At 44.2% G+C, this 14,567-nt stretch overlaps 7 protein-coding genes across 7 annotated transcripts; 4 read left to right on the forward strand and 3 right to left on the reverse strand.

Moving 5' to 3' along the window:
• The first annotated feature begins 1,060 nt into the window (after window positions 1–1,060).
• LOC120447854 (protein TRACHEARY ELEMENT DIFFERENTIATION-RELATED 7A) lies at window positions 1,061–1,834 on the forward strand. Its single transcript, XM_039629462.1, has 3 exons — window positions 1,061–1,078; window positions 1,142–1,383; window positions 1,474–1,834. The coding sequence occupies exons 1-3, from the start codon at window positions 1,061–1,063 to the stop codon at window positions 1,832–1,834; spliced, it is 621 nt and encodes a 206-aa protein (XP_039485396.1).
• A 1,072-nt stretch (window positions 1,835–2,906) lies between these two features.
• LOC120447855 (skin secretory protein xP2) lies at window positions 2,907–3,513 on the forward strand. Its single transcript, XM_039629463.1, has 2 exons — window positions 2,907–2,924; window positions 2,986–3,513. The coding sequence occupies exons 1-2, from the start codon at window positions 2,907–2,909 to the stop codon at window positions 3,511–3,513; spliced, it is 546 nt and encodes a 181-aa protein (XP_039485397.1).
• A 472-nt stretch (window positions 3,514–3,985) lies between these two features.
• LOC120447870 lies at window positions 3,986–4,398 on the reverse strand. The gene is made up of 2 exons (XM_039629478.1): window positions 4,299–4,398; window positions 3,986–4,240 (listed from the first exon to the last, which is right to left on the reverse strand). The coding sequence occupies exons 1-2, from the start codon at window positions 4,305–4,307 to the stop codon at window positions 3,986–3,988; spliced, it is 264 nt and encodes an 87-aa protein (XP_039485412.1). The 5' UTR covers window positions 4,308–4,398.
• A 1,160-nt stretch (window positions 4,399–5,558) lies between these two features.
• On the forward strand, window positions 5,559–6,179 carry LOC120447875 (glycine-rich protein). Its single transcript, XM_039629484.1, has 2 exons — window positions 5,559–5,582; window positions 5,672–6,179. Exons 1-2 carry the CDS (start codon window positions 5,574–5,576, stop codon window positions 6,080–6,082), a joined length of 420 nt encoding a protein of 139 aa, XP_039485418.1. The 5' UTR covers window positions 5,559–5,573; the 3' UTR covers window positions 6,083–6,179.
• Window positions 6,180–6,515: 336 nt separating this feature from the next.
• Window positions 6,516–7,670, reverse strand: LOC120447860 (cuticle protein 10.6). Its single transcript, XM_039629467.1, has 2 exons — window positions 7,210–7,670; window positions 6,516–7,146 (listed from the first exon to the last, which is right to left on the reverse strand). Exons 1-2 carry the CDS (start codon window positions 7,219–7,221, stop codon window positions 6,736–6,738), a joined length of 423 nt encoding a protein of 140 aa, XP_039485401.1. The 5' UTR covers window positions 7,222–7,670; the 3' UTR covers window positions 6,516–6,735.
• A 4,974-nt stretch (window positions 7,671–12,644) lies between these two features.
• Window positions 12,645–13,351, reverse strand: LOC120447872 (vitelline membrane protein Vm26Ab-like). The gene is made up of 2 exons (XM_039629480.2): window positions 13,212–13,351; window positions 12,645–13,139 (listed from the first exon to the last, which is right to left on the reverse strand). Exons 1-2 carry the CDS (start codon window positions 13,221–13,223, stop codon window positions 12,912–12,914), a joined length of 240 nt encoding a protein of 79 aa, XP_039485414.1. The 5' UTR covers window positions 13,224–13,351; the 3' UTR covers window positions 12,645–12,911.
• Window positions 13,352–13,364: 13 nt separating this feature from the next.
• LOC120447868 lies at window positions 13,365–14,389 on the forward strand. The gene has a single exon (XM_039629475.2). The coding sequence runs from the start codon at window positions 13,759–13,761 to the stop codon at window positions 14,053–14,055; it is 297 nt and encodes a 98-aa protein (XP_039485409.1). The 5' UTR covers window positions 13,365–13,758; the 3' UTR covers window positions 14,056–14,389.
• The last annotated feature ends 178 nt before the right edge of the window (window positions 14,390–14,567 follow it).

The raw sequence follows: 14,567 nt of genomic DNA on the forward strand, positions 1-14,567 counted from the left end.
TCAGAGCGCGCACCTTATTAATACTTGCAAAAACGCCTTCGATATTTACTTAAAAGCAATTCTACTATTGCTATTACCTTGATATTTTTTGAGTTTTTGGTAATTGAGAATTTCTGAAAGTGTACAACGAAATTCTTTTGGGCCAAAATGTTTTTCAAATATAAAACATATCCTTAAACAATAAAAATAAATAAAAGTTAAAATCAATTTATGGTTATATGATCCCTTCTGTGCCAATTGTTTTATTAAAAAGCCGTTTCTGTCCATATTTCAAAATATATAAAAATAGGTATCTACTGAAAATTTTAGTTTTTATTTTATAAAATGCTATTGATTTCTCGTACCTTACTTTTTCCTTTAATTTTCAAAAGGCTGTTGTGATTGGAAAATACTATTCTGGTATAAATATTACATTTAATACAAATTATGCATATATCAACAAGGGTCTACATTAAAGTCAAATTTCAAACGAATTTTTTCGAATAGCTGCTTGAGTTTGAGAAGATTATATTGACCATATAGCAACATTAATTTGACTTAGGGAAGTTCAGGTCAGACAACTTAGTCACCATGTAAACAATATTTGTTGTGATTGCGTTGTCACCTAAGGCGCAATATCGATTGTTATTTATGGTCAAGCAATATTTATGGGTTATCATAATCATATTCCACTTATGGGCAACTGTCAATGCCTGGGCTTGGTTGGCCCCATGTTATATAATCATGGGCCGTGCTTTCGAATCACCCAAGAAGTTATTGGCCCCTCGATCGAAGGCAGTGCCAGTCGCAGACGCAGTCACGACTTGCTGACCAACTAAATGGGATTGGGTTACCTCACCTCAACTGAAGCAATCCATTAAGTTAGGTGAGTGGGCCAAGTCGGCGTCGAAAGTGAAGAAATGCAAGTGCAAGTCTTTTGATTGCGGTCCGCCTTCAATTCGCTATAAATATTGATTGAATTTGACAATGGGAAGACATTATCAGCCGAACCAACAGGTCGAGCACATCGATCGAGAAGCTACTTCCCCAAAGAAAACGACCTTTAAATCCCCCAAGCATGATGTGGCAACTGACATGGGTAAGGACTAATCAATTCCTCTTCATAAAGGGTCAAAATTATGAAATATACCTATCTTTTTAGGCGTTTGCCCTAGCTTTTCTGGTCCTAGGTGGTGAAGCAAAGCCCTCTCATCTACACTACAACCACTTTGATCCCCACCATGTGAACCATTTCGCCGGACATCATCTTAGCCACTTGGATTCTCTGCATGCTCTGCCGAACCACTTGGATTACGCGGTGCACGAATCGGTTCTTCCCCCTCCAGCTCCTTTGCTTCCTGCTGTGGCTCCACCACCAGCATTTGCTCCTCCACCACCAGTATTTGCTCCTCCACCTCCAGTTTATGGACCTGCACCCCCAGCTCCTGTATATGCTCCACCACAACCTGTATTTGCTCCAGCTCCACTTTTACCTGCTCCTGCTCCTCTTTTACCTGCTCCTGCACCATTTTTGCCCGCTCCTGCGCCACTTCTGCCAGCTCCTGCACCACTTCTTCCAGCTCCTGCGCCACTTCTACCGGCTCCAGCATTTTTGCCAGCTCCTGCTCCACTTTTGCCAGAATTCCAAGTGCCGAGTGTCACCCATCAAGTGCTGCCACCCGTGCTCGAGGCTGTTCCCTTTGCACCCACCTATCGAGCCATTCCCGGACCGAAGACTACCACCCACCGCGTGTCCATCGGCTACGCCTTCCCCAAGCTGCTGGCCGCCCCCCACGCCCATCTGAAAGCCCTGCCCCTGAAGTTCGCTCACCACCATCACCACTCGTTGTGGTAGTCATGCCCACCTCAGGGTTGATGGAAACCTCACCAAAGAGTCACTAAAGTCAGATAGGAAATCTAAAGCGTTAATCTTCAAGTATACCTGCATTATACAATAATTTATCGAATAAATATAGTCAAATAAAACGAAAATATAAATTACATGCATTATAAAATTATTTGTTATACATCGAATATATAAGGGATTCTTAAAGTTGAATTTAGCCAAAAAGTTCTTAGCCACATAAAATATAGCAATATTATTCCATATATATGTATATATCCATACATTCTTAGCAATTATTTCCAAAAATAGACCTCCCAGAGAATGTAACTGCGGATTATAAAATCATAGGCACACCAAAAATTAGCAAAAGGAAACATATTCGCTATCTGATTCAGACTCTCATTACGAACCAGACGCCTCGTAATGTCGCCAAATGTGGTTTCATTTATTTGGCCAACACATACACACAAGCTATTGGTAACACACGCAGAAAAGTTGTTAGTGAATTTCGAACTGCACGCAACAAGAAATCAAATCAGAAATTCCAGACACAATCAAATTCCAGAGCCCAAACACGCGACAATTGTTGCAACAAAAAACAAAAAAGCGGGTGGTGGAAAAAAGTGGTAATTCAATTAAATGATTGAGCCAAGTAACACGTACTCTGAAAATAAATAATTGCAGCTCATTTCAAAAGCACCACCCACCGAAAATATCCGAAATCCCCAACTGTCATAAACCCGACCACAAAACCAAAACCAAAACCAAAACGAAATCTTGCTTAACATTGGCCTAGGTTATGGTCGGGAATTGCGTGCAATTATGAAAGTTTTCGGGGGCGATCGACGTAAGAGGCTACCGATTGATTATTAAGTACATATACGACTACCCCACCTATCCAGCAACGCCCTTCATCAGCTCCCAATATAGAAAGTCTTCCAAGGTGTTTTCGTATGCTTGTCCATGGATATTCCGAGGGCTACAGAATTATAAAAGCGTTACCCAGTGGACAATTGGATATCACAGTTCACTCTGCCTTCAAGCTAATCACACTTAGCCAACCATCCCCAACCCAATCAAAATGTTCGCCAAGATCGTGGTGAGTTGCAAAGGATGTCCGGATTAAACAAATTGGATTATAAATATACCTTTATCTACAGCTCGTTGCCCTCTGCGTGGCCTCTGCTCAGGCTGGCCTCCTGCCCTTCCATGCGCCTGCAGCTCTGGCTGCTCCACTTGCTCCTGGCTTCGCAGCTCCGCTGGCTGCTCCTGTGGCCACTGCCGGAGTGGTGGCTCCCTATGCCTCCAGCTTCAATGCTCACCGCATTAACCATGCCGTGGCATACCCAGTGGCTCCTGTCCCAGCTCCAGTGGCCTTCGCTGCTCCCGTTCCCGCTCCCCTGCCCGTTCCTGTAGCTGCTCCCGCTCCAGTAGCCTTCGCCGCTCCTGCTCCTCTGCCAGTGGCTGCTGCTCCTGCTCCGGTGGCCTTCGCTGCCCCCGCCAAGGTTGCCTTCACCGCTCCCGCTCCAGTGGCTGCTCCCCTGGGCTTCGCTCCTGCTCCGGCGCCTGTTGCCTTTGCAGCACCGGCCAAGTTCGGATTCGGACCCTTCGCCGCTCCCCTGGCTGCTCCAGTCCCAGCGCCTCTGGCTCTGGCCCCCAAGTACGCTCCCGCCCCATACTTCTTCTAAGGATTTAGCCGCAGGATCACCCAGCCCATCCATACCCATCCGTCCTATTAGATTGTAGAAACTAGCCCAAATCTTAATATCTAGAGAGCAGCAATGCTTGGCGAATAAACAATTATCCAATAATCAAATTTGCAAACGGGTTTTTTTGAGGAAGTTTACTAAAGACTACCTTTAGTCGTATTTCCTATCAAAGCTTCCTAGGGTAATACCACTCAAAATCATATTTCAATTAATAACGCTCTAAAAAAACTAACGCCATTAGCGGTTAATAATAATAATACCTTATAAAACCATATGAACGGTTTCTATAAAAATGTAAGAACAATGTTTTAAGGATTTTAAGGAGATAACCAATCTATCCAGTTATTTTTGTTAAAATCGTAATGAGTGCATTCTATTATCCCCGTAATTACAAAACCGTATTATTATTATTATTTTATTTATAAATTATTCTGTACTGGGGTATACATCGTTAGAACCTAATGTTTTTCACATGACCAATCCTCTGGAACAGAGGAACATGTTCGTAGGCCGTATGCGAAATGGGCACCGAGTCGTAGGTGACGTGGGCAATCTTGGTAAGAGGTGCCACAATGGTGTAGCCAGGATGGCGAGCCAACTCCTGGGGCGTGGAGGCAACCGGCAGAGGATGGTGGTAGATCACCGGGTGATGGTAGATAACTGTGGCGGCTAAGCCACCACTGAAAAGGGCGAGTAGCACGAAAAGCTAAAAACAGATGAAAGATAGAGTTTCTTAGGGGGAACTGAGAATGTATCCTGCTTACCTTGAACATTCTCTGGTGATATTGTGGTCAGAACTGCACTTGCACTAAACTGAATGCAGCCGAAGGCCAATCAATTTATAGGCTCGTCTTCATCGCTGGCTTTTCATTCCGCTTTTAAACAGTTAGGGGAAACCGGTTGGCAGTCCCCTGAAATCACCAACTGCATTTCCCTTGCCACCTGGAACCTGTTGCAACATCCATGTAGTGGGAGCACTACTCCACTTGGCCTCTTGTCCCCTTCTCTTCGAAAAACCTGTTTTCAAGTTCAAGTTTAAAGCGTCAACGCCGAAGATTATCAAAGAGTCAGTGACTCTTTTGTGCACTTAATTATGGCATATCGTTGGTTTTGTTGTCTTACATCTCTCGGCTTTTTGTTATTTTTTTTGGGCTGTGAGTTAGTTGGTCACACGTCTTCGCATTTGTCTTTGTTTACCCGTTTTGATGTCTCTTTTCAATTTTGATCATTGCCCAATCTTGTGTTTTTCGAGCTATTTAAAGTGTCTTTGGAGGTGTTAAGAATTGATTAGTTCGACTTTATTCAGCGGCTGTTCGGGATCTTTTTGCTTAAGCTGTTATAAACGTTGTTTTAAGTTTAATGCTAGCGCAATCCGCATAAAGAAGTTGGTTTTGTGGCCTGTCTGACACATTTAGACTTTGGTTGCGCTATACATATGTTATAGATTCCTGTAGATTGAAGTGGAAAACAGATTTGCTAATTTATTAAAATTAAATCTACGAACGAAGCACCTTTCTTTTTTCGAGTTAGCATAGCATCATCGCTTTTACTTAATTAGTTCTCTAATCCCTTGCCTGAATGAAACTCTAAAGACCATTGACCCGAAACTAAGATCATTGTTCTTAATCAGATCTTGTGATCCAACCGGAATCACATGGATGAAACGAAGGAAAAGGCCACCCACCAGACTTAAAATCCCCTCAGGCCAAATAAAAAACTGAAACTGGAACCATTGTGGACTGGTAAATGCCAAACCAGATTGCAGATTATACAATGCTGGCCCAAAAGGCAAAAAGCAGGTGTTGGTTTTCTTTTCATTTACAGCAACCACGGATGGTTTTGTGGCATGCCGCTAACTTGGGCAACTTGTCAGCGAATTAGATTTACTTTGTGGCACTGCTCATTAGATCACCGATGTCCATGTGGGGATACAATCCACTGAACTGGGATTTGGTATAAAAGAGGCCTGCTGGGATCAACTGCAGCAACACAATTGGTTAAGTCTCCACAGAAGCAGCCAGAAAATTACCTACAACAAGATGAAAGGAGTAAGTAGTACCAGGGGATATCTAAGGATAATACGAGGAATTCTTTAGAAGACTATATTGAATAACAATTGCCTTTCCTGTATATACAGCTGTTACTCATCACTATCGCCTGCTTGACGACCTCCATCTTGGCAGCTCCTGCTCCTGAACCCGCTCCAGAGCCATCTCCTGCTCCTGAACCTGCTCCCTCTCCATCGCCCAGCATTGGAATAGGAATTGGTCATGGCTACGGCGGATATGGCCTGGGATTGGGTCTAGGAATCGGGCACTATGGAGGACTCCTTGGCCACGGCTACGGCGGCCACTACGGAGGACTGGGTCTGGGATTGGGCTTCCATGCACCGATCATCTCCAAGACGATTATCGGCAAGAGCTACTTGGGCGGCTACGGCTATGGCCTTGGCCACGGATACCTCGGAGGCTACGGTCATGGACTATACGGAGGACACGGTCTGGGTCTGGGATACGGACTGGGATATGGCTATGGCCATGGTTGGTAGAGGTGCTTCCAAGTCAAGTAAAGTTCAACCAAGTGGAGCCGAGACGGGCGTGCAACATGTGAGAGTTTTCAATCAAGTCATATACTTCGCAGTTCCCAAATCTTATTCAGTCAGTCACTCAGCAAGTCAATAAATCAATAAAGACAAAGCAACAAGTGTACAAAAAAAGAACATATAATATATGATATTGGTTCAATTCTCTCTAACGGTTCTGTAAGACAAATTTGGGATTTTTCCTATTTGCCAATACTTTTTGTGGTTCACGAAAACATATTTTTGAAAAAAAATTGTATAATAACAAAAACAGCAATAGTACAATTTTGATATTTTGGACAAAGGAACATTCGTTTGAACATTGACAAACATCCAAATACTTAATCTAATCTATAAATTGTCAGCAAGTTTTTTCATATATTCTTAAACCATCGGTCTAATAAAACACGTAGGTTATATATCTTTTTTAAATTCAAACGAAATATATTTCAACATCAAATCCACTCTTCACAATCGGCTTTTTATAATTTGATTTCACTTCACAAAACCTTCACCAATTTCTCTCTCTCTTTTGTTCTGTGTATTTACACTTTCTTTCTGACCGATTCAAACAAAACGAAATACATGCGGAAAACGATGCTGTGTGGCATGGAGCTTCCTTACCATCCATGAGCGAGTCCATAGGCAGGAGCAGCCAAAGCTGTCTTGTAGCCCAGTCCCAAAGGAGCACCCAGAGCTGGATAGGCCGACTTGTAGCCCAATCCCAGAGGAGCGGCCAGAGGACCGTGAGCCAGTCCCAAAGGAGCATGAGCCAGGCCAATGGGACCATGGCCATAACCCAATCCGTAGGCGGAAATGGCCGGAGCCGCCAGAGGAGCGTGCGCCAAGGCCGGGGCGGCATAGCTAAGCCTGGGGGCCAGTCCGTAAGAAGCAATCGAGGGAGCAGCCAAGGCGTGTCCGTACGAGATGGCCGGAGCAGCTGCAGCCAACGGCAAAGCCGGAGCAGCTAGTCCGCCCAAATAGCCAGGAGCGGCAGCGGCGTTGGCCAGGCAGAAAGCGGCAAAAACGAACTAGTTGGTGGAAAAAATGAGATGCAAATAAAGGACTTTTCAAAGAAGTTCAGCATCACTTACGTATTTGAACATTTTGGTTTTGGTTGCAAGTTGAACTCGTGGCAAGAACACAAAGCTGAATAATGCTTCGGTCTAAGGCACAAATGCTTTTATAGCCCAAAAACCTGGCCGAAATGCAGCACGAGAACGGATCCAAAGTGGCGGCCCAGAGACTTTTACTTTTGTTCAATCGAGAGATATAGGCATAGCCCAAAACCGAGTCCAAGAGAGCCACATGCAAAGCTGGCCTGTCGGGTATTGAGATCGCGATAGAGGCCTGGGACCCACCGTAGCACCACCCAGCACCACCGAGCACCACCGAGCACCACCTTGCCCCGCCCCAGTCAACGCGGATGTGGGCCTGGGCTGGGATTTGGCCATACCCTATCGGTGGGATGTTACAACAAAATGAAATGGGAGATTGTTTTTAACCCATAAAGAAGAAGGATTTTAATGGCTACTCTGGGAGGTCACTAAATGAAATATCACATCTACTTTCCATTCTACCATTTTATAGTCCTTGTTAGTACATATATTGGGAAACTAAGGCTTACATTTTAAATCCACTTTATGTGTTTCATGATTTACTATAAGTGGTTCTCTTTAAATCTGTTTTATTTATAAAAATGTCTATCAAATGATTATTGGATATATATTATTTTCTCCACTCAAAGGGTATTTCCGCTTCGATCAACGCGTCGACAATTTCTGTTTTGATTTTGAATAATTTCTGATAAATTTGTTTTTGGTCTATTTTCCCTAAGCCGACGCCGCGACAAGGTGTGCGTGAGAAAAACTTAAATTGCATTTTGTATGATGCCTTTTGTGGGTTCTTGTATGCATTTATTTCCATGCAGGCAACTAGTTTCGCTCATTCCGCCGTTTAAATTCATTTAAATGCGTATGGCTATTTTGCTGTAGAAATTTTCGCAGTAAATGCTCGAACATTCGGAGCCAAAGTCTTAATTACAACACAGACCCGCAATGAAAGGGGCGTGGCAGCTACACACCTGTGCGTAAAACCGAAGCCAAACCAGATCCAGATCCGCCTCGAGATCGTTGTATGTGGGGCAAATGCAGTACGCGCTTAGAACAATAACCGATCGCAGACAGGGGCGTGGGCAAGGTCGATCTTCTCGTGGAACGGGAGGGGGTCCTGGGCCACACTACGCCTCTGGCGTTGGTAACTTATGAAGCAGTGCACCCATAACTCATGCGACTGTAGCAACAATGCCGAGGAAACTGCGGCTGCCACTTAATTGCCGGCGACCCACTCGAAGCATATTTTTCAGACAGCGCTTTACGCAAGCTCAAAGCACTTAACACTTATGAAAGGGGCGTGGCTGAAAAGGGGACAGAAGGGGGATCGGATTGGGGACCCAGTCCAGCACTTGTTGAAATCCCCGCCCTGCAGGCGGTAGTCGAACCAATAGTGCATGCGTGCACTTAACACCTTCTGAGCAAGTAAATACAACTCAATGCGAAATGTTTTTTTGACAAAGTATCTAAAAACTGATCAGGTTTGCACATAATCAGAAGAGAACATTCTTTAGAACATTCAAAGGGATATTTAATTTTTTTTTAATAGAACCACATTTATATGATAAACCAAATATGTTTGTACAAATCTAACAAAAGTTCATTTTTTGCACAAAAAGAAGGGGGCGATTAACACCCAGTAGTATGAAAAGGGTTAAGGAAAAGGCTTAGCTCAGTCCAGAAACAGCCTGCGGGTAAATGGAAAGGCAAAAAGCAGTTGACAATACAAGGTGGCTAAGATGGGGGGAAAAAGGGGAGCAGGGCAACAGCCTGGTTCCCAATGCGTAACTCGAAGGGGATTTGCATACGCATACGCCATGTGGGCGATTCCGATGGCGATGGCAGTCCAGTCCCGCCGAAGTTCTCCACCCGATGTGCACCTTTGGGTTGTAAATCAAAGTAGCCAAGCATTTCAATTAAGAGCCTCCTGAGATCCGGCTCAATGCGCAGTTGGTGCCGCGCTGCTATCTACACAGTGCGAAAAATCGCAGGCAATTAATTTTGTGGCACTTGTGCAACACAGCGATTAAATCAAAACGCAATTTATTGGTTAGCACAGCTGAAATGCGAGCGCCTTTAAATCGGGTTTTGCTTTTTATTGATGTGTCCGCAAATTGATCGCAGCAAGTTCTAATCGACGCAGCCCCGTATTATCGTTCCAATGCTCTCGAATGACAGTGTACAACTGTCAATTAGACAAGATTGTTGTAATTGGTTGAGCAGTCGCCCAACAGCGGGGGGTAATTATAGCACATGGGCCTAGGAGTCCCCTAGTTGGCCAACTGCATATGCGTACTGCTAATTGGAGGTAGCTTGGATATCATATTCGATTTGGGGAGCGTCTGGTACTAGCTAGATTACATAGAGATACGATGCAGATGCACATTAAGTTAAAAAATGGTAGTAAGACAACTACAACTTAATATACGACCTATAGTAAATTAACTTCAATAAATAATAAGCCAGCATTAAATTCCGAACTTTCAAGGAAACAAATTACTGAAATACGGCATGTAAACAGTAAACTAGACTGTTTAACTTAACTGTTTACTTAACATAACTTTAAGGTTACACACCCCATCTAAGCAACTCCTTCATAGAGTACCTCCAACTGCAGCCTGGGAAACGGAACGTTTAAGTGCAATTTCTGGGGCTTCGGCAATTATAATTCGCCGCATGCTTCGCGAGGGGGCAGCTCATTAATGGGGCGTGACCATCGAGACAAAAGGGAGCGTTAAATTTTAATTTAATTTTCCGACTGCAGCCACAAACAAGTGAATTAGCTGCAAGAAGTGCAACTGCACGTGCAGAAGAAGGCGTTTTTCTGCTATTCGGGGGGCGTGATGAAGGCGTTGAAAACATCGAGGGGAATTTAGAATCAGCAACTCAAAGACTTGAATTAATTTGCAAAATGTTGTTTCTTAGTTAAATGTCGTTCTCTTGATTTGATTTTCCAATTTTTCGACGGTTGCACGCGGCGTATGATTAATGCCAGAGTTGGTGTAGTGGGCTCGATTAAGGCGTGGCTTGTTCAACTTATCGATGGCGAGTGATTAGCAAAATGCAATTTAGACAGCGCCTTTCAATGGAGTCCCATGTTTTCCCAGGTTCGCAGTGGCGGGGGAAATGCAATGACCTCTAAGCTCACACACACGCAACTTGCAATCAAAGTAATAAACAATGCCGCGAGCTGGCCATATAAACCACGAAGGGTCAGGGGAATAAGGGATAATGGGGTGCAAACTGGGTAAACAAGCTCAAGGATTGCGTCCTGGAACGTGGCAAAGTGTCGATGAACCGGAATGGGTACGCAAACAGGTCAGAGTTGGGTACACCCTTTGAGGGCACTCTGTCATATGGGAGCTGTCTAATGAAAATAGTCGTCTGATTAACCTTAAACGAATACATTACATTACATCGTCACAAAATAATCTTTTAAAGTGGTCTTGTGACCTTCGGCATAGTTATAAGTTTGAGCACTCGAGTGTAATGAAATTGGACGAAAATCCTTTTCAGGTAACTATTGAAATAAGGCACGGTTTTCGAAGAACAACCTGCACTATCTGTTTCCTTAGAAGAAAAAGAAGAAATTCCCGTTGCCCACGGCAAGATTAAAGTCAAACGGAAGGAATAAAACTCGATTCGGTTCTTAGTCGGTCAGTGCGTGGGCCTGATGCATTGCGTTTTAATTTCTGTTTGCCTGCGAGCGCAACTATCTCCATCTCTGTTTGTATCTGTATCTTTTGCAGCGGCAGTGACGATGTCTTCGGAACACGTGCGGCATCCTTGCAGGATCCCTTCGGCATCCGGGGACATCTCACTTCTTTAGGATGGTGGCCACAGGGGCGGCGGCATAAACGGCGGGCACGGCGGCGCTGTGGGCCACACTGTGGGCACTGTAGCTGCTCGCATAGGGAGCAACGTAGGGGGCGTAGGCGGAGGTGTAGGCGGCGGTGTAGGCGAGGGGGGCGGCAGCTGGCAGGGAGCTGTAAGCCAGGGGGGTGGAGTATGCCAGGGGAGCGTTGTACGCCAGCAGACCAGGATTGGCAGCAGCGGCGGCGAACAGGGCGCACAGGACAACGGCAAACTGCAGGAAGAAATTCAAACAAACCGAACACATAAATACATATTGAAAGGAAGTTCTAAAAATATAAAAAATAGCTGGTAAAATCTAATAGTTCTTTTTACAATCATTTTATTTGGAGTACACGTCTTTTCATTAGAATTTTGAAATATTTACTTTAGACTTGTAACTTTTTTAGAGCATTGTATTATCAATTTTAAATATTGGCCACTTACGAATTTCATCATTTTGATTGATTTGGTTGTGATTGCTTCGAAGTTAGACTTCTGATTGATGTCTTGTGCTTGGTCTGAAGTCGTTTATATAGCTCAGTATCCGTTGCATCCTTGACAAATCCCATTCGAAAAGCAACAACCCGGCAGGTTTTAAACATTTCTATCACGTACGGGCTAAAACAGGGCCAAACACTTGGTTGTTTTTTACTAGCTCAATTAAAAAATTTGCAGATCTGAGTTTGTCGATATGCCTGCAAATGGTATACATTCCATGTGAATTTATTTTCAATAAATGCTTTTTCCCGCATAACTTAAGCATTTCCGCAACTGGCGTCAGCAGCTGTCGATTGCGGATTGAATTATCATAATTTAGCACTCAGTGCGTTTTGTGGGCGATGGACGTGCGTGTCATTCCAACCGTCTTGGCCCTCTCCCGAGTTCGTCTCATTCTTTAAGTTTCGATTGTCCGCCACTCGAACACGCCACTTTGCATTCTAATCAGAGATGCAAATAAAAATAGAAGCGGTTTATCCAGTTTCGAAGGACGTCATCGAGTTGAGCCCTTGGCTTAAGGTTGAGGACACCAGAATCAGAGCATCGCGAGTTCAACAAACCGGCGGTCTCGTTGACCCTTTTCATCCAACGTAAGCACAGACAACCCACCATGGAGAACACAGTAACCTTTGCATTTCCTATTTTATTGAACAAATAATACGTTTTTAGTCACAAAAGATAATAAAAACTTTTCCAGATTGCTATTATGTATATTCAATAATGATGGATTTGTGCAATTTATCGACTAAACACTGTTAAAATAAAGCAAAGAATTGCTTCAACTCCATGGAAATTAATGAATTAAGGGCTAGAAAACAACATAATGTCTGGGAACTGTTTGGTGAAAATGTGGTATCAGCTATTTTATAAAAAATGTTTGCCCTTTATAAAAAGTATTTGCATTAGTTTTTATGGTGTAACAAATTAATTGACCAGTTTTGTCAGCCTTTCAAGTGTCTTGTACCCACTTCAGAAGAGCACTGCCTAAAAGTATGTGATTATATAAGCAGTCTCACATCAAAGTTCAATAAGTGATCCAAGAAAAATGTAAGAAGTGATGTATGTACGTTTTACGCAAAATGCAGTATTTATTTCAACAAAAATATTTTGTTTCTGTAAGTGGTATGTCCTGTTCCCATGACTTAACTTTCAGCAGTCGGCACGGCGAAGGTGGGAAATGTAGAGTCCGCCGAACTAATACCAGGGATGTGAGAAGATAGCGCTGGAATGGTGTGGGTGGTTATCAGGAACGTATCCTTGTTGCAATAGGTATATGTGTTCAGGTCCGGTTCAGTAGTCAGGTTAAAATCTATAATGATCTATTCATCCAGTTAGCGGTAGTAGGCGGCGTAGGGGTAGGCGGAGTAGGCCGACGCGTAGGGGTACGAGTAGGCGGAGTAGGCGGCGGCCACTGGAGCGGTGTAAGCGGCGGTGTAGGCAGCCGAGTAGGGAGATGCGGCCACATAGGGAGCGGAGTAGGCGCTGTAGGCCAGTGGGGAGGCGATCACCGCCGGCTTGGCAGCCACACAAGCCACGATGGCGAACAGGCAGAGAGCGAACTGAAAGGATAGGAGAGGTCCTTATGAGTAATCCGTGGCGTGGAGGAAATCCAGTTATCCTGCGATCCTTACGTATTTGAACATGTTGGCTGGTTTGGGTTGGTTGTGAACGGTTGGTTCTCAAGTACTAGACTGATATCTCCTAGACACCATCCACCCGGGTATATATAGCAGAATCGGTCGAGAAAATTCCAAGCCACATCGAAGCGAAGGTGATGCCTGGCCATTGGTATGCACAAGCCATTCTCAGATCGGTTCCAAGTCCATTTTAAAGCCAGCCAAGGAGAATCTTGAGCATTATGGCTTTGCACTTTTGGTTTCGTTTGGTATTTTTAAAAGCGTGACGAAAAGCGAAAAACAAATCGAATGTGAGTCCGTGTTTTGCATAGCAAATCGTCGCTGGATTTCGATCCATCCATCGGCAAGTCTTTGAATGACCCACAAAAACTGCCGGGTTGTGTCCAGAAATTTATAAAGCTGGGTTCTATTGCTCCGATCATGTTTATTTCGTTTTCAGAACGTTGAGCTATCAGATCTTATCAGCTCGGATTAGCTATGTACAGGAAACTAGTAAGTCTCAAGCGGTTCTCTGCGGAGAAGTCGATGCACTTGCTCAAAGATGATGAGGCCTCGCCATCGGTGGCCATTTCAGGTGGTACTCCTCCTTCTGATCCACCTGGCTGCCGCGGGTCAGATCCAGGATGCTGCCGAGGAGATCGAAGTGCCCCCTGCTCATCGGGCTGCTCCACCACCGCCTCGCCAGGAAGCTGGAGCTGCTGCTCCCCCACAACCACTGGGGCCACCACCACTTGTCGGCTCTGCACCGCATCCGAGCTATCCTTTGTTCTACCCAGCTGCGTGGCTGCCATTCGGACGCTACAGCACCTCCATTCCCGTCCACCTAGTGGCTGCCTAGGGGATCGTCCTCCCAGTGGCCACAATCTGGTCAAGGGCCACTCTTGTCCCTCCTGTTGAATACTTTTCCCTGTTATGTTTGTTAGCTTACTCGCTATTGCCCGCTTTGAATCGAAAATATATTTTTAGACACGCACAGGCATTATTACTTATTTGGTTGACGCAACTTTCAGCCGGCATTTTTTAAATGGCCAACACGTGATTCTCCTACGAGAGATGCCGGGTATCTACCTATGTACCTATACATTTTGAGAAATCTATCACTTTTGCCATCTGCGATTTATCAATGGATAATGACGCAAGTGAATTGGTATTTTTTGGGGTACATTTCCGCATATTCAGAGGGCAAAACAGTCTGTTCCAGAAAAGAAGATTTAGAAAAAGGGGAAATTCTTAATATTATTAGTAACACGCCTTTACAATTTTCCAATGTAATTTTATTTTTATCATTATCATTAAGAACTATTGCTTTCGCCAGAAAATTGGAAAACAATAAATAATTGTAGAATACTC

This window comes from Drosophila santomea, chromosome 3L (genome assembly GCF_016746245.2).
Source record: "Drosophila santomea strain STO CAGO 1482 chromosome 3L, Prin_Dsan_1.1, whole genome shotgun sequence".
NCBI classification, from domain to species: Eukaryota; Metazoa; Arthropoda; class Insecta; order Diptera; family Drosophilidae; genus Drosophila; species Drosophila santomea.